Source organism: Pristiophorus japonicus, chromosome 8 (genome assembly GCF_044704955.1).
Source record: "Pristiophorus japonicus isolate sPriJap1 chromosome 8, sPriJap1.hap1, whole genome shotgun sequence".
Taxonomy (NCBI): domain Eukaryota; kingdom Metazoa; phylum Chordata; class Chondrichthyes; family Pristiophoridae; genus Pristiophorus; species Pristiophorus japonicus.
Genome location: NC_091984.1, coordinates 141,960,564 through 141,984,455, shown reverse-complemented (window position 1 = coordinate 141,984,455; position 23,892 = coordinate 141,960,564). Strand labels below are relative to the sequence as shown.

General features: G+C 47.2%; 1 protein-coding gene across 1 annotated transcript in view; it reads right to left on the bottom strand.

Moving 5' to 3' along the window:
* The window catches only part of LOC139268770 (xenotropic and polytropic retrovirus receptor 1 homolog), a 383,202-nt gene extending 372,823 nt beyond the window's left edge, over positions 1–10,379 (bottom strand). The window contains exon 1 of the mRNA XM_070887449.1: positions 10,110–10,379. Within this exon, the coding sequence (XP_070743550.1) occupies positions 10,110–10,178 (69 nt within the window). The 5' untranslated portion in view covers positions 10,179–10,379. The remainder of the gene's footprint in view (positions 1–10,109) is intronic.
* Between the last annotated feature and the right edge of the window lie 13,513 nt (positions 10,380–23,892).

The window sequence follows — 23,892 nt, the reverse complement described above, 5'->3', positions numbered from 1 at the left end:
GTACCAGTGTGCCGGGCCACCACTGGTTTATTGCACTTTTGAGGTGTGGTAATCTTTCAATTGCCAACCCTCATAACCTCTGTTGATCAGGATAGATGGCTGTCTCACTAGCTGCCGGCAACCCCATCATGGCCAGCTACTAGGAGGGACATATGGCTTGATGCAAACTTCCCACACAATTTCTCTCCCCAACAGGAAGGCACCTGATCTCTACTCAGCAATTTCCTGCACCAGAACAACATTGGAGAGATAGGAGGGAATAGAAAATCAAACCCACATTCATCCACCCATCCCTCAGCTACACATGCTGATTTTTCAACACACCACACCATTATGTACTCTAGCCTCTCTTCATAACCTTCTGTAATTATCTCTTCTCCCCTACCCTTAATTTCCTCCATGCTCTCCTGAAGGCACGGACTGTACTGAAATACACCTCTACACTTGTCAAAACCCTTTAAAATTTCAGCTAAGTAGTCATTGTTTAAGTGTAAGCCCAGACAGTGAATGCCTGTGGGCTATTAAACCATGGAGGGCACCATAGTTGAGCCTGATCTTGCCCTCACCCGACATCCACACACATGTACTTTCCAACATGATAGAAATCAGAAGCGGGATAGTTCTCCTCTCTTTAACCCAGGGGTTCAGAGGTCAGTTGTCAGATTACAACCGTCAGCTTAATCATCATTCTCCAGGACTCAAACCTTGTCTGTATGGCTGTATAGTGCTGCACTGGACAGTGCCTTCACTCACTAGGTCATTGGAGGACCCTACACAATTACTCTAGATAGATCTGATTTTCTTCAAAGTATCCAGTGCTGTTTATCCATCAGGCCATACTTACTTTAAAAATGTATGCAATGATTGTTTGATGTTCATCTTTCTTGGTTGGCAGCAAAATAACTTAATTCATTCATTGCACTGAATAAACTGCCTGCACTGTACTGAGCTGGTGACCCATGTACACGCCAATACCATATTCTCTCCATAGTGACACTGGCACTATTCTAATGATACTCTCTGTTGTATATATAACACAATGTCACACTGTACCCAGCACCTCACTTCATACTGAATAAACTGATTGTTAGGCAGTCTCTCACACGAAGTAGCATTCTACCAAGATCATAAATGTACTGCTTCATTACGGACTCACTTACTATCTGTCCCATTCACCATGTTTTAAAGCATCTCACTTATAATGGACAGCAATACACAGGATGCAATATGTTAGAGCTTAAATCTCTTGAACATTTGAACCTGAATCCAAAAACTCAACAATGCTTCACTGAGCATCTCCAATCGGTACTGTTAACACTCCCTTTCATGATAGCTTCTGGAAGACATTATTTGGGGCCATCCAAAATAAATGATGATCGTGTTTTTGCTGTTCTATATTTAGTTGGTCATTTTAGAACACAAGAACAAAAGAATTAGAGCAGGAGTAGGCTCCTCGAGCCTGCTCCGCCATTCAATAAGATTAAGGCTAATCTCCAACCTCAACTCCATTTTCCTGCTCAATCCCCATATCCCTTGATTCCACTAGAGTCCAAAAATCTATCTATCTCAGCCTTGAATATACTCAATGACTCAGCGTTCACAGCTCTTTGGGGTACAGAATTCCAAAGATTCACGATCCTCTGAGTCAAGAAATTCCTCCTCATCTCAGTCCTAAATGGGCGATTTCTTATCCCGATTCTATGCCCCCTAGATCTAGACTCTCCGGCCAGGGGAAACATCCTCTCAGCATCTACGCTATCAATCTCAATTTCTGCGACTTGTGTTAAATGTGGTGTTGCGTTTCATTTCTACACTTGTCAAAATCCTTTAAAATTTCAGCTAAGTAGTCATTGTTTAAGTGTAAGCCCAGACAGTGAATGACTGTGGGCTATTAAACCATGGAGGGCACCATAGTTGAGCCATAGTCTAAACCATTGAGCAAAAATAAAAGGGGAAATTCTAAGACCTTGAGGGAGATGAAGAGACAGAGGACAGGCTTGGGGCGGTGGGTGCAATACGGTGGTGGAGAAACCAATGCTCAAATGAAGGAAAGGGTATGTGAAGTAACTGAAATATACTTATGGTAGCCTATTAACATGGGCATGGCAAATAAACCTTCTCCAAGATGGCATAATTTTCTATCTCATACATATAGTTTTATCATTACCAGATTGAACCTCTACATCCCAGTAAAGGAGAATGTAAACAATTCATTCAATAACACGGATGCTTATCACACGACATACCTTTATCGAATTACTGAATGTGCTGACTACTATCTCTTACATCTTTTTGATAAGCCAGGTGTCTAAAGCATAGTAAACAGTCACCACACTCAAGCGTCTCTAAACCAAGTTATTGAAAATTCATACTGGTAGAGCTCTGTTTGATCAATAAGGATGTATAAGCACTGTGCCTTAGAAATGTGCCTCGCTCGTCCAAGTACAGAGAGCTGAGATGCCAATTGGTAACAACCCAAGCCATAGGCATCCCCAAGTGTGCGCAGTGGTACTGCTGGAGTTTAACCAGCTAAATTGTGCAATTTACCAACCGAGCACGGGGCAAAGATCCTGCTGCTTGTCCAGCTAGGATCACCATCTCTGCCAAGGTACTAATTCTCAGGATTAACAGAACAGAGTGGGAATAATCCTTTAAGTCATCATCAAAAAATATCCCGATGTCCTCCAGGGTCCTATGTCATAAAGTATAACAACTGATGTCCCAAAGTACGACAATTGATGTCCCAGGCATCGCCAAGAAATCAAAGATGGTATGGCAGTGAAAAAAATGATTTTCTTTATTTCTAAAATTCACTGACCTCCCTATAACATAAATAATAGAAACTAGCCATCAGTGTGATTATTTCAGGCAGTAATCTAAGTTCAGAGTTCAGCTAAAGAACCCACAAGAGCCACACTCACAGAATTGCTGACATCATCTGTACTCTTCGATTGTGCAATACATAAGCAGTGATAATAGCATCCCTAAACACTCATTTCCAAGTTCCTGCTGAATTACTACGGCATCTTCCGCTCTATAATTAAACAGATACAGGGTTTCCTTTAGTGTAAGCCACTACTGTCTGCAGTCAAAACCTTGCATCATTATTTCTTACTCTGTTACTCAAATATGTATTTTCTTATATTCAGGTCCCAGATCAAATTTAAAGCACTTCCAAATAACCGGAATAGTACAGAATACAGAATACTAGAATGCAACAACTTGCATGAACAGATAGAGGTAAGAAAATTGGATACGGTGCTGGGAAGAGAGAGATTATCAGAGGTGGCCAAAAGCTTGGTCAAGGAGATGGATTTGAAATCTTTTTAAATCGAAGTAGAGTAAGGTAGATGAGTTTAGGGAGGGAATTCCAGAGTTTGGACCTGGATAGCTAATGGCTTTGTTGCCATTGGTGGGATGAAAGGAAGGTATACACAAAAAGCCAGAGGACAGAGTGTTCATTGGGGGATGTGGAGCTGGAAGAGATCAGAGAGATCAGAGAGATTGATTAATGAAGATGCGAGTAAATGTAGCAAGAGTGATGGCCGAACAGAATTTAGCGTAGGACTGCAGCGTGCAGTAGTTTTGCACAAGTTGAAGGAAGAAAGATAGATTTGCATTTATATAGCACCTTTCACGACCACCGGACGTCTCAAAACACTTTACAGTCAATTAAATACTTTTGGAGTGTAGTCACTGTTGTAATGTGGGAAACGTGGCAGCCAACTTGCACACAGCAAGCTCCCACAAACAGCAATGTGATAATGACCAGATAATCTGTTTTTGTTGTGTTGATTGAGGGATAAATATTGGCCAGCACACCGGGGATAACTCCCCTGCTCTTCTTCGAAATAGTGCCATGGGATCTTTTACATCCACCTAAGAGGGCGGACAGGACCTCGGTTTAACATCTCATCCGAAAGACAGCACCTCTGACAGCACCAGCACTTCCTCAGCACTGCACTGGAGTGTCAGCCTAGATTTATGTGCTCCAGTTCCTGGAGTGAGACTTGAACCCACAACCTACTGACTCAGGCAAGTGTGCTACCCACTGAGCCAGCAACGAGAATCTTGGAGTAATCAAGCCTCAAAGTGATGAAGGCATGTATGTTTCAGCAACAAAGACGCAGGGTGGAGGCAGACATTACAGAGTTGGAAGTAAGCTTTCTTTATAGTGGAGAGCATATGAGGGTCTAATGCTAAACTCAGTTGAACAGAACCTGGCAAGGTTGCAAATGATCTGGCTGAGCCCAATACAGTGGGCAAGGAGGGGTGGGGGGTGGGTGGGGGAGAAACAGCAGCAAGGGAGCCGAGTTTGTGGTGGTGACTGAAGACGATGGTTACGGTTTTCCTGAGAACCATTCTTACAAATCTATTATACAGTAACTACATGTGCTTACTATTTAAATACTGCCATGTTACATTCCAGACCTGACAGACCATGAATTTCAGCCTATAGATACGCAGTTGAGGACCCAAATGAGGGAGGTGGCGGCGGCATTGACCTCCCCCTCCAGGCCAAATTATGAGAAACATTGTTATTTACTATAGGGCACATTACTATCTCAGTTATCCTACAACAACTTGTATTAGTATAGCACCTTTAACGTAGTAAAACTTCCCAAGCGCTTCACAGGAGCGTTATCAAACAAAATTCGACACCGAGCAGGAGATATTAGGGCAGATGACAGGTAGGTTTTAAGAAGCGTCTTAAAAGGAGGAAAGAGCGGTAGAGAGGCGTCAAGATTTAGGGAGAGAATTCCAGAGCTTAGGGCCTTGGCAGCTGAAGGTACGGCCGCCAATGGTGGAGCGATTAAAATAAGGAATTCTCAAAAGACCAGAATTGGAAGAGTGCAGATATCTGAGGTTTGTAGGGCTGGAGATTTCAGAGATAGGGAGGGGCGAGTTCATGGAGGGGTTTGAAAACAAGCAGGAGAATTTTAAAATCGCGGCGTTTCTTAACCGGGAACCAATGTAGATCAGCGAGAACAAGGGTGATAGGTGAACGGGATTAGGTGCGAGTTAGGATGACCTCAAGTTTACAGAATAGTCAAGTCTAGAGGTAACAAATGTATGGATGAGGGTTTCAGCAGCAGACGAGCTGAAACAGAGGTAGAAATAGGCGATGGGGTGGATTTGTGGTTGGAAGCTCATCTCAGGGTCAAATATGACACAGAGGTTGCAAACAGTCTGGTTCAGCTTCAGGCAGTTGCCAGGGAAAAAGATGGAGTGGGTGGCGGGAGTCAGTGGCTAGGGAATGGAGTTTGTGGCGGGGACCGAATACAAGAAATTTCTGCTCATCCAGTACTGGATGTGGACAGGTAGTCTGACAATTGAGATATTTTGGAGGTGTTGAAAGAGGTGGTAGTGAGGTACAGCCGGGTGCCATCAAGGTACATGTGGAAACTGTCACTGTGTTTTTGGATCAACGATTCACTGTTATTGTTACTTGCTGCACTGTCTATGATGCATTCAAGCAGTGTCATGTTGCCACTCTATTTCTCATTGATTCTATTTTGTAAAATGTAATATGCAGGTGAATTCACATTAAATAGTGAAATTAATAACACTGTCATTGCGTTGAAAAACCCTCAGTAGGCTCACTTATGTACACTCATTCTTGAACTGTGCACAATTCGGGAAGGGGGCAATACTAAAACAATTAAAGATTGTTTCCACTGGCAGGAGGGTCAGCAACCAGAGGACACAGATTTCAGATAATTGGCAAAAGAACCAGCGCAGACATGAGGAGATTTTTTTTTAAATGTAATGAGTTGCAATGATCTGGAATGCACTGCCAGAAAGGGCGATGGAAGTAGATTTAATAGCAACTTTCAAAAGGGAATTTGATACACATTGAAAAGGAAAAATTTGCAGGGCTGCGATGAAAGAGTTGGAGAAGCTGACAAAGGCACGATGGGCTGAATGGCCTCCTTCTGTGCTGTATGATTCTATGATTTTGGGTGGTGGGGGGGGGGGGGGGCAGGTGAGATGCACACACTATATCTTTTCATCACCCAGGTTTTGTTTTTAACAACATGCAGTCTTTGTTTCATATTGACTTTTCTCTATCACTGATTGATATTTGTTATAATATGAGAGCGCACAGGGATACATCTCCATACTGAGAATGGTTTCCCTAGACTCTGCATCCTCCCACAGCCCGGACTTTGCAACCACCTACACAGCTGTGCTGTAATGGACGGAGTCAAGAGAAAGCTCTCAATATAAAGCTGCAACAATAGTTTGTAAAAATCATGACAATATTAAAGGAGAACTGCAATGGTAACAGAACACAAGCTGGATGCATACGTTTCAAGCACTTCTCTGCTGGTTCTCTTCTTTGCCCGCAATCAGGAAATCCTGCTGCAGGGAACACCATGAGAATTCAGCATTCATTACTCATATTCTCAAATATGTAGTGCAGAACTACAAGTATGCCGCCTGCTTCATATCAACGCGATTGTTCACTGTTTGCTGTATTGCACTGCTAGTTTTTATTTCATATTATGTACTCTGATATTCATTTTTACAGAATTGATTTTGCAGGTGAGGTAGAATCCATGTATGTTGACAAAAGCTAAAAGGTGCCAAGCATTAGAATAATGATGCTGATACTTTGCTGAATTATAAATAATGACATGGTTGAGACTGGCATACCTAATTAACTCATAAGTGCTAGTTCGGTAATTAAGTCCATTGCACTGACAATTGTTGGGGTGGTGGTGTTTGATTACATGCCCAAGAATGATGTGCATATCCTGTCCTAGTTTTTAAAATCATGACAATCTGTTTTCCCCCCTCACCCTCCTACCCAGCCCCCCAAAAAACACTGTCTCACAGGGTTATATAGTTCCATGGGCATTAGCAACACCGTTTGAGCTAAGGCAGTAATTATTGGCAATCATTTTTTTTTAAACACAGTGAGTTATGATGATCTGGAATGCACTATCTGAAAGGTTGGTGGAAGCAGATTCAATAACTTTCAAATGGGAATTGGATATATACTTGAAAAGGAAATTATTTTCAGGGCTATGGGAAAAGAGCAGGTGAGTGGGACTAATTGGATAGCTCTTTCAAGGAGCTGGCACAGGCACGATGGCCCAAATGGCTTTGTTCTTTGCTGTTTGATTCTATTATTCTATTCAACGGTTGGGGTAAATGCACACTTCCAGGCAGCGGTCAGCTATCAGAAGTAGGACCATACTGATTAGCCCTAGCTAGGGATGCCAAGACAATAGCAACGCAATTAGCACTCCATCCGACATCGATTAATACCACAAACCATAGATCAAAATAGTTTTCCCTTTCTCGCTCATTTCTTTGGAGATTGTCAAGTCTCTCACTTTCCTACAGATCCTTCAAGAAATTCACATGCAAAATACTGAAATTTCTAGATACACAACACTGATGCTGCTGCACTGTGCTTCTATCCCAGCATTTACAATGTGAAAAACATTTTACATTCAATATTAACTCTCTCTCTAACCTTTACAGACACACACTATTCTGTGTAATGTAGTTATTTTGATTTACAATCTATATAAAAGCTATGATATCCCCATCTATCAATCAATAAAATACATCGCAACATCACAGGATATACTGTCCAAATAATGATGTTCAATCACAGAAGCTTGCTTCGCATCTCTGCCTGACAATACAACCCATTCCCCAGCAATACCACAAAGATGCAAAATAATCCACTAATGTTTTACACTGAATAATCTATTCTGGTGCAGAACCTAAGGCAGCCACACATCAAAAGGCTAAATAATCCATTCAAGCAGTTTTTATATCTGGAAACTCTTGATGCCTTGGAATGTACTGCTAATTGTGTTTATTTTTCACATCAACACTGCCTGCACCCTCTTTCATTCCTCCGAGAACAATTTATTGTATTACAGCCTTACCTCAAAATTACAAAAAATCCCCTCCCACACCCAAAACGTAAGAATTGGATATTGCGTTACATGCAGTTATTAATATATTCCCAAAACAGAAGCCCTGTTATTACTACTACGATTGGACTCTTCCCATCCAACACTTCACTCTCTCCCCTCCTCAGACCAACAACCATCCTCCAGTCATCCTCACCCACTCTCTGCCCCCTCCCCATCGCACGCCTCCCTCCCTCTCTCCACCCCCCCCTCTGCCCCCTCCCCATCTCTCTCCGCCCCCTCCCCATCACCCCTCTCCCCATCGCCCCTCCTCCCCTCTCTCCGCCCCCTCCCCATCACCCCTCACCGCCCCATCCCCTCCTCCCCATCGCCCCTCCCTACCCACTCCCCCTCCGCCCCATTCCCTCCTCTCCACCCACTCCCCCTCCCTCTCCGCCCCATCCCCTCCCTACCCATCGCCCTCTCCATCCTCTCTCTGCCCCCTCCCCCTGCCCTCTCCGCCCCCTCCCCATCACCCCTCCCCCTCTCTCCGCCCCCTCCCCATCACCCCTCCCCCTCTCTCCGCCCCCTCCCCATCACCCCTCCCCCTCTCCATCACCCCTCCCCATCACCCCTCCCCCTCTCTCCGCCCCCTCCCCATCCCCCTCTCTCCGCCCCCTCCCCATCGCCCCTCCCCCCTCTCTCCGCCCCCTCCCCATCGCCCCTCCCCCTCTCTCCGCCCCCTCCCCATCGCCCCCCCCTCTCTCCGCCCCCTCCCCATCGCCCCTCCCCCTCTCTCCGCCCCCTCCCCCCGCCCCCTCCCCATCGCCCCTCCCCCTCTCTCCGCCCCCTCCCCATCGCCCCTCCCCCTCTCTCCGCCCCCTCCCCATCGCCCCTCCCCCTCTCTCCGCCCCCTCTCTCCGCCCCCTGCCCATCGCCCCTCCCCCTCTCTCCGCCCCCTCCCCATCGCCCCTCCCCCTCTCTCCGCCCCCTCCCCATCGCCCCTCCCCCTCTCTCCGCCCCCTCCCCATCGCCCCTCCCCCTCTCTCCGCCCCCTCCCCATCGCCCCTCCCCCTCGCCCCTCCCCCTCTCTCCGCCCCCTCCCCATCGCCCCTCCCCCTCCCCATCGCCCCTCCCCCTCTCTCCGCCCCCTCCCCATCGCCCCTCCCCCTCTCTCCGCCCCCTCCCCATCGCCCCTCCCCCTCTCTCCGCCCCCTCCCCACTCCCCCTCTCTCCGCCCCCTCCCCACTCCCCCTCTCTCCGCCCCCTCCCCACTCCCCCTCTCTCCGCCCCCTCCCCACTCCCCCTCTCTCCGCCCCCTCCCCACTCCCCCTCTCTCCGCCCTCTCCCCACTCCCCCTCTCTCCGCCCCCTCCCCACTCCCCCTCTCTCCGCCCCCTCCCCATCGCCCGTCCCCCTCTCTCCGCCCCCTCCCCATCGCCCCTCCCCCTCTCTCCGCCCCCTCCCCGCCCCCTCCCCATCGCCCCTCCCCCTCTCTCCACCCCCTCCCCATCGCCCCTACCCCTCTCTCTGCCCCCTCTCATGCCCCCTCTCTTTTTCTTTCTGCCCCCTCCCCCCTCTCTTTCTCTCTCTGCCCCTTCCCCCCTCTCTTTCTCTCTCTGCCCCCTCCCCCCTCTCTTTCTCTCTCTGCCCCTTCCCCCCTCTCTTTCTCTCTCTGCCCCCTCCCCCCTCTCTTTCTCTCTCTGCCCCCTCCCCATCACCCCTCTCTTTCTCTCTCTGCCCCCTCCCCATCACACCTCTCTTTCTCTCTCCGCCCCCTCCCCATCACCCCTTTCTGCCCCCTCCCCATCTTGCCTTTCCCCTCCCCATCTCGCGCCTCTCTCTCTCTGCCCCCTCCCCATCTCGCACCTCTCTCGCTCTGCCCCCTCCCCATCTCACGCCTCTCTCTCCCTCTCTGCCCCCTCCCCATCTCGTGCCTCTCCCTCTCTGCCCCCACCCCATCTCGCCTCACCCTTCCTCTCCCTCCCCACAACAGCCCCCATTGTCTTCATCCCCTCTCGTCTTCATCCCCTCTCCCCATCCTCAATATCCATTACCCTCATCCACATCCCCTGTATTTCTCCCTGATATACCCACTCCCACCTTTCCTTTCGCCCTCCCTCCATTCCTCTCCCTCCCTCCATTCCTCCCTCTCCCTCTATCTCCATCCTCTGGGACGCGAGCTGTCCATTGTGCCATGAACCCATCCGCCTCCCGGACCGGTGCTCACCTCATACTGGATGTACTGCTTGCGCCATTCCGGCGTGATGTGAGCTGATAAATGTTCGGCGAATTTCATGATTGGTTGGTTTTCTAAAAGATGGTTCGCTCTTTTTTTTTAAAAAAATTATCAAAAAATCCCAAGTAGTGAGTTCGGGGGCATCCGCTAACTAACCACCATTACTGAGCCAGACTCCGCACTCGGGGTTTGCTCTGCGTGCTACCGCTGTCGAGTCCCCTCACACAGACACGGACGCTGGACTGTCACTCACTGCCAATGATCCGCCATCTTACTGACAATACACACAGCACCGCGCGCGGCCCGGTAGAGCGGGAGCGCGCGCGCGTGGGCGACACACACAGCGCGAGAGGCAGCCAGCGAGCGCACGCACACGCCCCCCAGCCGCCGCAGAGCCCGTGCGTCGCAGTGCGTCACCGCTCGCGGCGAGCGAGAGAGAGAGTCGGATCACGCCACGCCGCAGCGTGTGGGGGGTGGCGGCGCATCACACCTGCCACCGCGCTTCGCCCCGCCCACATTACTCCTCCCCTCTCGAGCTGCGTGCGTTTGAATTTTCAGTCGCAGCGGTTCGGGTGCCTGTTTTCCCGTCCAGGGTTGGATCTCGCGCTGTGGAACCGCCAGCCGTTAACAACAAGAACCACAACTTGTCTTTATATAGCGCCGTTAATATAGTGAAACCTTTCCAAGGTGCTTCACAGGAGTGTTATGAGATTTAAAAAAATTGACACCAAGCCCCGCGAAATTGGCGCAGGTGACCAAAAGTGGTAGGTTTTAAGGAGCTTCTTGAAGGTAGAGAGGCGGAGAGGTTTAGGGAGGGAGTTCCAGAGCTTGGGATCTTGGCAACAGAAGGCACACCCACCAATGGTTGACTGATTACAATCAGGGATGCTCAAGAGGACAGAATTAGAGGGACACAGACATCTCGGAGGGTTGAGGGGCTGGAGGAGGTTACAGAGATAGGGAGGGGCAAGACCATGGAGGGAACTGAAAACAAGGATGAGAATTTTGAAATCAAGGCGTTGCTTAACCAGAAGCCAATGTAGGTCAGCAAGCACAGGGGTGATGGGTGAGCGGGACTTGGTGCGAGTTAAGACATGGGCAACCAAGTTTTGGATCACCTCTAGTTTACGTAGGGTACAATGTCGGAAGCCAGTCAGCAGTGTGTTGGAATAGTCAAGTCTAGAGGTAACAAAGGCATGGATGAAGACTTCAGCGACGGATGAGCTAAGGCAGCAGCGGAGACAACCAATGTTACGGAGATGGAAATAGGCGATCTTAGTTATGCTGCGGCTATGTGGCTGAAAGCTCATTTCAGGGTCAAATATGACACCAAGGTTGCAAACAATCTGGTTCAGACTCAGACAGGAGTTGGGGAGAAATATGGAGTCAGTGGCAAGGGAACGGAGTTTGTGACGGGGACAGAGAACAATGGTTTTGGTCTTCCCAATATTCAATTGGAGAACATTTCTGCTCATCCAGCCTAGAAGCGCAGTTGGCCTGAGGGGATAAATTATAATGTTTTTAATCATTTATTTTTTTAAATGTTGGAATCGATGACTCTGGACCGTAGATATATGTGCCTGCCCACAGACTTAGTGCCCTTGGGCACCATGAGCTTTGCCATCATCCATTAAAATAGGAGCAACTAGAACAAAGTGTCCTTAGGTGGTTCCTTGAGTCGAGGATGACTTGCTTCCATGCCAAAAAGGGATGAATTCAATGAGTTTGCAGGTGTTTCAATGAAGGACCTAATATTCCAGGTCCTGAACTGCATATTGAAGGGTGGAAGATGCGTGGATTTTTTTTAACGTGTGGTGGTCGTTGCACACCAGCCACTACGTGAGCTTGATAGAGCTAGGTCTTGGTCCAGTGGCAAGGATTAACCAAGTCGACTGGAGACTAGCTCTGCTGCATGGACCTAGTGCGCACACATATTGCAGTATGGGCTGGCCTGTGCTGCCCCTGGGCCCACGCATCTTCTAGGCCCTGAACTCACGCCTCTCCTGGGCCCCGATCACATCGCACTGTAATCTCTCGCCGCTCCTTCGCATGGTTATAACAAAGATCGTGTTTAGGATCTAATGCTTGACACAAATATCTCGATCACAATCTCCATTGAAGGGCCCCCGGGGGTGGTGGGAATCAAGATAGCTGGTGAACTCAGCAATGACAGGAGATAATATCCCAAAGTGTCCCAGGGCAGACAGTGAACAAGGGCAACTCTTCCCCCAGTCCAGGCTGGGTCACTGTAAGTGACAGCAGCCGGAGAGACTGACACAGTCTGGGTAAAGGTGACTGGACACCTCAGTGCTCAGTCGTGCTCCATCCATCAACATAATCCAAAAGGAGGCGGTGCCAAAGTTGGACTTAAAAAGGGCGCAGGTTCTAAGCCCTGTCCAGATCGTAGCAGGGAATATATGCAAGAATAATCAGCTTAATTTCAATCTGTGAGATTTACATAAAGTGCCATCATGAAAGGAAACTCAGTTCCTTTAATATTTTTTTCATGATAAGACTATATCCTTTTTTCCTAGTTAGAAGGAGCTGGCATCCTTTAAGAAGGTGGCATTGGAATTTTATTTTTGATATAGAAAAGGAAGAACCTGCATTTAGAGATCTTCCATCATCAAGAAGGACAGGGGCAGCAGGTGCATGGGAACACCACCACCTCCACATTCCCCTCCAAGTTACACACCATCTCGGCTCGGAAATATATCACAGTTCCTTCATTGTCACTGGGTCAAAACCCTGGAACTCCCTGACAGCACTGTAGGAGCATCGTCACCCCACGGACTGCAGCGGTTCAAGAAGGGGGCTCACCACCACTTTCTCAGGGACAATTAGGGATGGGCAATAAATGCCGACATGCCCACGTCTTGAGAATTGAGTTAAAAAAAATTATATAGCACCTTTCACATCCCCAAAGCTGTTTGGTGCTGTTGGCTAAGGGAGGAATGTTGTCCAGGACCTCTTTGAAACGGTAAGAAATGGCTTCCTGTATTAGTTGTGAAGAGATGTATATAAGTATTGTCTGTTTAATATCTTGCTTTGTGTTTTTGCTTTAGTTTTTAAACCAGAGCAATACTAATCTCTTAATAATATAGAGCAGGAGTAGACCATTTGGCCCCTCAAGCCTGCTCCACCATTTAATAAGATCATGGCTGATCAGATCTTGGCCTCAACACCACTTCCCTGCCCGCTCCCCAAAACCCTTGACTACCCTATTGTTCAAAAATATGTCTAATTCCACCTTAAATATATTCAATGAACCAGTCTCCTCAGCTCTCTGGGGTAGAGAATTCCGAAGATTCACGACCCTCTGAGAGAAGAAATTCCTCCTCATTTCCGTTTTAAATGGGCAACCCCTAGTTCTAGATTCCCCACGAGGGGAAACATCCTATCTGCATCTACCCTGTCAAGCCCCCTCAGAATCTTATACGTTTCAATAAGATCACATCTCATTCTTCTAAACTCCAAGGAGTATAGGCCCAACCTGCTCAACCTTTCTTCATCTCAGGATTTGGATTTATATAGCACCCTTCATACTCCGAGGATCACAGCCATTGAATTACTATTTGAAGTACAGTTGCTGTTGTAATGCAGGGAAACACAGCAGCCAATTTACACAAGAGACTTAACAAAAATGAAAGCGCATGTAATTGGAGGCAACCTTTTCACATGGGTAGGGAATTAGTTGGGAGGTAGGAGACAGAGAGTAGGGATAAAGGATATGTACTCTGATTGGCTGTGACTAGTGGTGTCTTCTAGGGCTTTGTAGTGGTACCTCAGCTTTTCACTATATTTATCAATGACTTAACTAAAGGAATAGAGAGTCCTAAGTTAGGCGGCACAGTAAGTAATGCAGATGGAAGCAGAAAGTTCAAAAGGGACATTGATAGATTAAGTAAGTGGGCAAAACTGTGGCAGATGGAGTTCAATGGATGTATAATGTCATCCAATTTGGACCTAAGAAAGAAAAATCAGAGGCCGAGAAATTTGTCTTGGGCGGTGGCGCAAAATGGACAGTATCGGATCAGCCAATAGAACTAAATATCAGACGCTGCGTTTAACGGATGGCCGATCGGATCCCAACCGTTTTGTGTCACCACCCGAGAGAAATTTCCAAGCCATAGTATTTTCTAAATGGTGAGAAGGTGGGAACTGTGGATGAGCAGAGAGATTTAGGGGTCCACGTACAGAAATCATTAAAATTAGTGGACAGGTACAAAAAATATTTTAATAGGTAATGGAATGTTTGCCTTTATCTCAACAGTTATATAAAGCTCTAGTTAGACTGCATCTGGAGTACTCTGTTCAGTTCTGGTCACTGCACCTCAGGAAGGATATATTGACCTTGGAAAGGGTGCAGTGCAGATTCTGTCTTTCAGGGTGTTTAAGATATGGTTGTTAGCTGTGGAGAAAGGAGTCACATTCTGTCAATCAGAGTACATAGCCTTTAGCCCTACTCTCTGTCTCCCAAGGAGAACTCCTCTGCACTTCTTCATTTACTTGAACAGGTGGACAATTTCTCTGACAGTGCAGCACTCCCTCAGTACTCCCTCACTCCCTGCTACATAATGGCACAAAAATTCTTCAACTGCTTGCTCTTTCTGTTATCACATGTCCTGTTTCACAATTTTGTCACACCTTGATAATACTCATCTGGATAATTGACTCAGTCTTCTTCTTTCGTATGGTAGTAGCAAAGCAAATCAAACGTCACTATCGAAGTCAGATATACAGGCCAAAGCTTCCGGTGTAACAGTGTGTATATCTTGTAGGCTGCTCCAGGGTCTGATTAGGAGCTCCACAGTCGCATGATGGGGATGTTTTAGTCTTCCATTTATGGAAAAGGTGGTAGCATCAACCATGACCAGTTCTGAGGTGGCTGATGGTTGTCCACTGTTTGTGAGGAAGGTTTGATCCTTCAGGTTGTACTGTGGGGTCCTCTATAAGGAATCCATTTGTATGTCACAGTTCTTTCAAGCACTTTGCCATTGATCATCAAGCCTGAGGAGAGATAGTTGAAGGGTTTCGTCGACAGTCCAAAATGGCCTTCTAAATTTGAGACAGGTTGGTGGTCATTTGTTCAAGTTGGCCTAGATCGGCATGTCTTTGCTGGTGTAATGGTTGTATTCTCTGGAGACTGCATATTCGCGGCGTATGTTTGCAAGCACGGGCAGCCATAGTGTTGGTGTTGATAAAAGCGCACCGGTGATAATTCTCATAGTAGAATTCAGCTGGCCATCAACGGATTTGACATGTGGACTTGATAGCCATGCCGGAGAGCAGTACTCTGCTGTAGAGTACACCAGGGTGAGTGCTGCCGTACGGAGGGGTTGAGAATCTGCTCCCCATGTGGATCCAGTGTGTTTCTGGATTAGGTTGATCCTACTCTTTAGTTTCTTCCCAAGGTTCTGGAGATGCAGTCGATACAACAGGGTATGATCAAGCGTGACTCATAAATAGGAGGGATTTTTGGCATGGTTTGCCTCTGCACCGCAAATTGATTCCGTGGGTGGCACCCTTTCCTTTGAGTCAGAAGATCATGAATTCAAGCCCCACTCTAGAGACATGAGCAAAAAATCCAGGCTGACATTCCAGTGCAGTACTGAGGTAGTGCTGCACTGTCGGAGATGCATTTCGTTTGGATGAGATGTTAAAGTAAAGCCCCATCTGTCGTCTCCAATTGGATGACCAGAGAAGGGCAGATAGGAACCATATGGCCATCAGTAGCCAGAAGGCCTGACCACGGCAGCCATTGCCACAGATCCAGATGGGTTCAGATTGGGTCAAGTGCAGCGCATTTTGGGTTCAGATCACCTGACTGTTGCTCAGGCCCAAGTCCCAAAGGAAAATGGCCCCTAAATATTGCTTCAAAATAATTGTATACTATAAATTTCGCTCAACTAAAGCTTTTTTAACACAAGGTATTGATGAAATATTAATCCAAGGCATTTTGCAGCAACATGGGTAATTTTTCTCAACAATTTTACAAATCATGATTTTCTTTTCGTCATCACACAATTATTTCCATTCATGCGGGAAATCAGATCAGATCCAGTGCTAGCAGTCATATGGTATTTAGCCTAAATGCTAGTATAAACATAGGTAATAAGTGCTGCTTGCCACACTCTGGGTATAACAGAAAGTGGAGCTTCACAGCTAAACCTGATCTTGTTTCCCATTTGCTATCCACATACACATGCACTTTGCAGCAGAATCTCTGGATAGCATTCACAATTGGAAATGATGGTTGATTTTCCTTCCCTAGCCCAAGCTTTTGTCTCCAAGCACTGCATTGATATGTACCCATGTGCCTTGGAGGCCATTTAAATCGCCATTCCTGTTAATTTGCATATACTTCAAGTTTGGGATACAAATGGATTTTGGTGTTCTGATTGAACATTTTTCCATCAATAAGGCAACAGCACTATAAATAACTCTTGCTAAGTTTCCAAGCACACAAAATTCAAATAGTAAGTAAGCAATCCAAATAGGATTGAGTGCCTCAGCTTTGTGCCAGATTATCGGAAAACTGCCTGATTCACTCCTGCAAATCGACTCAATTTTGGTATCCCAGTTAGGACAGGCTGCTTATTTGAACTGCTCTGATCTGTAGTGCATTTGCATACTTAAGAATAATGAGTTCAAGTCTCATGATATTTTAATAAAAATATCGGTTACTGTGGTGCTAAATTATATACCTGCTAGGATAGCCGAGCTACATGGAGATCAGATTCCAACATTGTGATCCTGGTAGTGCCAGGCTGAAGTGAGGTCAATAAACTTGGCTGTTGTATCAGTGGGAGGATTACCATTGATCCTAATACAGGCGCATCCAAGCAGTGGTGTCCCCCAGCGTTGGCAATTTGACTTAGAATCCAAGGCCTATTTGTGCTTATGAGTCTTACTAATTTGTTCTGTTTGAATTTTGTCAAATTTCTGAAGTTTTACAGATTTTACTTATGGTATAAAGATCCGTGTAATTTGATGAATTGTTAATCAATACATCAGCCGATTGCCTGATATCTACCAGTATCAAAACCAACTTAAAGTGTACCACACCTGTTTGTGTGCTCTTTTAGTGGATTTGTAATTACTTTGATATGCATCTCACTTTGATATAATGTATCATATGTTTATTTTTTTAACAATTATATACACACAACCACAAACAAATATATACCTTTATGGATATCCGCATAAACCTCCTTTATGACAATCCTCTTGAAAAATACCAGACCACTAGCAATAGCTCCATCTACAGACAAAAGGGCTAAACACTGGTTGAATATCAGCTGTAGTAGGTGATCGATGCCAGAAAGTAATTGGTGAAACAAAGGCAAATTTAAGTGAATGAAAGGAAATATGTTCACTGACAGATTCAAACATTTTAATCAATGCAGATTATGTTTCATATATAGTAACTAAAAACTAGGCTTAATGGTTGCTAGGGAAATGCATCAAATGCTTTACAAAATTATACAATTTTCTCATTATTGAATGAATGCTGTTCTGCATCAGTTGTTGATGGCTTTCTTAGTACCATTTAAAGGGACAGCATCCTGTTGTTCCTTTGATTTTTTATTTCTATGGAGGGTTAAATTGGGCTGGGTAGTGTAATGTATTAGCTTCATAGGTTCTTTGCTTAAGAATTCATAGCAACATATTTCTATTAAGAACTAGTTGGTTTATTAACAAAGGTTTAACAATCACACTACGCATTACCAGTTCATCCACCAGGCTCACAACCACCTGGACCCCCCGAGCCCAACTGGCTGGGGTTTTATTGAGTCTTGTGAACATCATGTGACTGGCTAAGCCACTCCCAACTCAACAGCTCTACAACTATTTTGTTGCAAATTGATTAAAGGGGGGCAATAAAACCGACAGACTTAAACAAATTGAACTTTGGATGGTAAACTTAAATCAAATTAATATTTGATTTCCAGGGGTGTTGATGCACTCCAGTCCCTCCGGCGGCCACCTCTCGTGTGCTCCATCTCTAGGGACACCCTGGCTCAGATGTAACCACAGAAGAGAGGCAGGTAGTCGGGCTGAACGACCCCCTCGACCGCCCGCAGCCTGGACCGGTTGATGGCCACCTTGGCCATGCTCAGGAGCAGTCCTACGAGGAGACCTTCTGACCTGCCTGCTCCCCTCTGCACAGGGTGCCCAAAGATCAGGAGTGTGGGACTGAAGTGCAACCAGAATTTGAGGAGCAACCCTTCAAATAATGTTGTAGGGGCTGCAACCTCACACATTCAATACACACATGTAACACAGACTCCTCCAGATCGCAGAAATTGCAGGCGGCCTGACAGTCCGTGAACTGACTTAAAAACTTATTGTACGGGACTGCTCCATGCAACACCCTCCAGGCCAAGTTCTCAATAAATAGAGGGAGGACTCCTGCGTAGAGAGCACTCCATTCGGGGCCCCCGCCTCCTCCGGACGGTGTGCCATGGTGCGTCCGGACGGCAGACAAGGCTGGCAACGTGGAGAATATGCAAGAGCAGCCCATACAGGAATCCCCTATCAACAGCTCTACAAACCTGTGAGCAAACTCACAGGGGCACACATTACAGATAGCGCCCTTGTTTTAGGCTATATGTGGTCACCTAAGGTTTGAAAATGGGGTCCAAAATCTGCGTGAAATTTGCAGTGCATCATCTAGTTAGAGAGCTTTGCATGCCGCCTACCAACACCGGCAGCATGCAAAGCAGGCAGATCATGACATTGATCAATGTGCAACGCTGATTTGAAGCTCCCACTGCCACTTGGAACACAACAGTTAAACCAACGCCCATGCCTCGCTCAGCAGCGCATGACGTTAAATGACATGAAGAATACACCGCCAGCACTATTTAAAGGGATCATGCAGTACTTACAGATTAGTTCCTCAATTATTTCTTCTTGCTGTTGGTCGACTTGTAGGCACTTTTGGAGGAGTTGTTCAACTTTCTATAATCTAGAGTTGTTCAACTTTCTGTAATCTAGAGGGAGTGGTCTGGCTGCTCTTGCAGTCACCTTCATGCCTCGTGGAATATCCTGCACAAAGAAGTTGCATCCACATATGGGTGGCCTGGTAGGGCTTCCTCAAGGCATAGAAAATGACTGGGGTCATGAAGGGAGACCACACAGAGCAGGCCAAGCTGCTAGAGGAGCAGGAGTAGGACACTCAGTAGGAGACCATACACACAGAGGGCCTTCAGGGAGTAATTCTCTTCCCTCAGCTTCAGTGAGGAGCATTGTATGAGGTGCCTTCACTTCACAAGGAGGTTGTCATTGAAATCTGTCAGCTGCTGCAGCTGCAGCCTCAAAGCAGGGCAAGGACAGCATTACCTGTGGCTGCCAAGGTCACTGTTGCTCTAATTTATTTATGCCACTGACTTATTTCAGGCTGCACCTAGAAATTTAAGTAACATCGCACAGTTTGCAGTGCACTGCTGTATAAGGGGTGGGGCGAGAGGCAGAATGGTCACCAAGGCTCTCAGAGCTATTACAAACATTTGTATCTCATTCTCAGGAAGAGAGAGCACATAGTTTTGTATGCATTGTACGCTTCCCCATGGTGCAGAGTGCCATTGACTGCATGCACATTGCCTTGCATGTTCCTCATGTCAACTCTGCAATCTTCATCAACAGAAAGGGATTCCACTCCGTTAATGTGCAGCTCGTTTGCGACCACAGGAAGCACATCATGCAGGAAAATACTCGCCATTCTGACACCAGTCACGATTCATTCATTAAGACACAAGAAGATAAGAAATAGGAGCAGGAGTAGGCCTTACAGCCCTTGAGCCTACCATGCTATGCAATAAGATCATGGCTGAACTTCTACATCAAATCCACTTTCCCGTCCTATCCCCATATCCCTTAATACCCAAGAACCTATCAAGCTCAACCTTGAATATACTCAACAACTGAGCATCCACAGCCCTCTGGGTATAGAATTCCAAAAATTTCCAACCCTCTGAGTGAAGAAATTTCTCATCATCTCAATCCTAAATCCTTAACCTGAGACTATGCCCCCTAGTTCTAGACTCTACAGCCAAGGGAAACAATCTCTCAACGTCTACCCTGTCAAGTCCTCCATGAATTTTATTCATTTCAACGAGATCACCTCTGTAAAGTCCTGTCCCCTCAGTACAGATTCACACGAGGCATGTAGTGAAGTCAAGGTCACTCTGGACCTGCACCTTTATTTCACAGCTCTGGAATGCTGCACTTGCCTGAGACCTGTCCTTATATACCTGTCTCTTGCAAGTGCATCCCTGGTGGTAAGGTATGCTGGTGGTTACAGGTCATATCTTATTACAGTCATGTATAGCATGTTAGGATACAGTTATATATAATAATGTAAGATACATGACATCACCCTCCCCCAAGGTCTTATTGTCTTTATAGGTTCAGTCTCTCAGGTGGTCTACGCTCTCGCGTGGAGCGTCTGAGTTGTGGTTCAGTTGTTTGCCTTGGTGTCTGTTTTTCTTTGGGTGTGGTTGCTGGTATCTCGCCTGGGCTGTCTGTTTCGATTGGTGTGATTGTTGTTGACTCGCCTGGGCTGTCTGTTGGGATTGCCCTTTCCTCAGGTTGTTCCCTCTGTCTGTCCACCAGGTGTGGTGCGAGTTCCACATTGTAGTCTGCCTCTGGTTCCGCAGTGTTGTTGGTAAATCTGCTTTTGACTTGGTCTACATGCCTCCGGCAGGTTTTGCCATTGTCCATTTGTACTACCAGTAGCCTGTTTCCTTCCTTGCCCGTTACTGTCCCTGCAAGCCATTTGGGACCCCTGTCGTAGTTTAGTACAAACACTTTGTCCCCTATCTCATTCCATCTCCCCCTCGAATTTCTGTCATGGTACTCAGTCAGCTTACGGCGATTTGCCTCAACAATTTCGTGCATGTCTGGGAGGATTAATGAGAGCCTTGTTTTTAAAGTCCTTTTCATCAACAGTTGCGCGGGGGGGATCCCAGTCAGTGAGTGCGGACGAGATCTGTATGCCAGCAGCAGTTGCAACAGGCGACCCTGCAGCGTGGGACCTTGGATTTTAAGCATGCCTTGTTTAATGATTTGCACTGCTCTCTCCGCCTGGCCGTTGGAGGCCGGCTTGAACGGTGCCGTCTTGACGTGCTTTATGCCGTGGTCAATTATAAAGTCTTGGAATTCTGCGCTGGTGAAGCATGGACCATTGTCACTGACAAATATGTCAGGGAGTCCGTGCGTTGCAAACATGGTTGCGAGGCTCCACAGTGGTGGAGGTTGTGCTCGAGTTTAAAATGGTGCATTTGATCCACTTTGAAAATGCATCTACAACTACGAGGAACATTTTGCCCATGAATGGGCCCGCATAGTCTACGTGCACCCGCGACCACGGTTTGGTAGGCCAGGGGCTCAGTGGAGCCTCCCTGGGGGCATTGCTGAGTTGGGCACAAATGGTGCACCTTCGGTGCAGAGCTCCAAGTCCGCATCAATACCAGGCCACCAGACGTGGGATCTGGCTATGGCCTTCATGAGAACGATCCCCGGGTGCTTGCGGTGGAGCTCCCGGACAAATGCCTCTCTGCCTCGCAGAGGCATGACTACTCGGTTGCCCCACATCAGGCAGTCTGCTTGTAGTGATAGCTCATGCATGCGCCTGTGAAAGGGTTTTAATTCCTCGGGGCAGGCATCGTGAGCCTCTGCCCAGTCACCGGTTAGGACACATCTTTTTACTAAAGATAACGTGGGGTCGCTGGCCATCCAGGCTCTGATTTGGCGAGCCGTCATGGGCGAACCTATGGACTCAAAGGCATTGATTGCCATGACTATCTCACAGTCCTGTCCGTCAGACCCTTCCGTGGTCGCTAGGGGTAGCCTGCTGAGCGCATCGGCACAGTTGTCTGTGCCTGGTCTGTACCTTATGGTATAGTCGTAGGATGCCAGCATGAGTGCCCACCATTGAAATCGCGCCGAGGCGTTGGCGTTTTTTGCCTTGCTCTCGGATAGGAGGGACGTGAGGGGCTTGTGGTCGGTTTCTAACGCAAACTTGGCCCTGAAAAGGTATTGGTGCATCTTTTTGACACCGTACACGCACGCAAGCGCCTCCTTCTCTACCATTCCGTACCCGCGCACCGACTGCGAAAGTAACCTGGAGGCATAAGCTATGGGTTGTAATTTGCCCGCACTATTGACATGTTGCAAGACGCACCCGACCTCATACGCTAACGCATCGCATGTGAGAACTAGCTTTTTACCTGGGTCAAAGAAAGTCAAAACACTGTTGGAACACAGAAGGTTGCGTGCCTTATTGAAGGCACGTTCCTGGGCGTCCCCCCAAAACCAATCGCACCCCTTCCTGAGTAGCACGTGTAGAGGCTCCAGCAGCGTGCTTAAGTTCTGCATAAAGTTCCCAAAGTAATTGAGTAGCCCGAGAAAGGCACGCAGTTCTGAGACATTCCGGGGCCTGGGTGCCAGGCGAATTGCTTCTGTTTTGGACTCTTTTGGGCGGATTCCATCAGCGGCAATCCTTCTGCCCAAAAATTCAACCTCGGGTGCGAGAAACAGGCACTTGGATTTCTTGACTCGCAGGCCTACCCGATCCAACTTCTTTAGTACTTTCTCCAAATTACGGAGATGGGAGTCGGTGTCCCTGCCCGTGATAAGTATGTCGTCTTGAAATACAACCATCCCCGGGATGGACTTGAGCAGACTCTCCATGTTGCGCTGGAATATGGCAGCTGCCGACCTGATGCCGAATGGGCATCGATTGTACATGAAAAGGCCTCGATGTGTGTTGATGGTGGTGAGTAGCTTGGATTCCTCGGTCAATTCTTACGTCATATACGCAGATGTGAGGTCTAATTTTGAGAAAAGTTTACTTCCAGCCAATGTGGCAAATATGTCCTCCACTCTGGGCAGCGGGTACTGGTCCTGTAGGGAGACTCTGTTTATGGTAGATTTGTAGTCCCCACAGATTCGTACGGATCCATCAGGCTTCATGACTGGGATGATGGGACTTGCCCAGTCGCTAAATTCCACAGGTGATATAATGCCTTCCCGCAGAAGCCTGTCTAGTTCGTGTTCAATCTTCTCCCTCATCACATAGGGTACAGCTCTGGCCTTGTGATGGACCGGTCTAGCATCCTGTGTGATGTAGATTTTGACTTTGGCCCCTTTGAAAGTGCCCACACCTGGCTGAAAGAGATGTTCAAATCGCTTTATAACTGTTGAGCAGGAGGTCCGTTCCTCTGATGACATGGCATGGACATCATCCCATTTCCAATTTAGTTTTGCCAGCCAGCTTCTCCCCAGCAGTGCTGGGGGCTCTCCGGGACAATCCACAGGGGAAGTTCACTGTTCCTTTGTGTGTGACAGAGAGCATGGCGCTGCTGAGGACTGGTACGATTTCTTTGGTGTTGGTCCTTAGTTTGGTGTCGACCCTTGTGAGTTTTGGTCTGTCTCTTTTATGTGGCCACAGTTGTTCAAATTGTTGAGCGCCCATGAGAGATTGACTCGCTCCTGTATCCAGCTCCATGTTGACAGATATCCCGTTGAGTCGGACCCTCATCATTATATGAGGCGTCCTGTTGTAGGAGCAGCGGCTATTGATCGCGTTGACCCGCTGTATACCGGTGTCTCGGGTACTGTCCCCACCATCTTCTGGTCCGCTTTCCGACCCATCCAATTCGTATAGCAGCCGAGCTGCCGTTTTTTTGCACATGCGGGCCAAATGCCCTGTATATTCACAATTTCTGCAAACAGCCTGCTGAAATCGACATCCCCTTGACGAGTG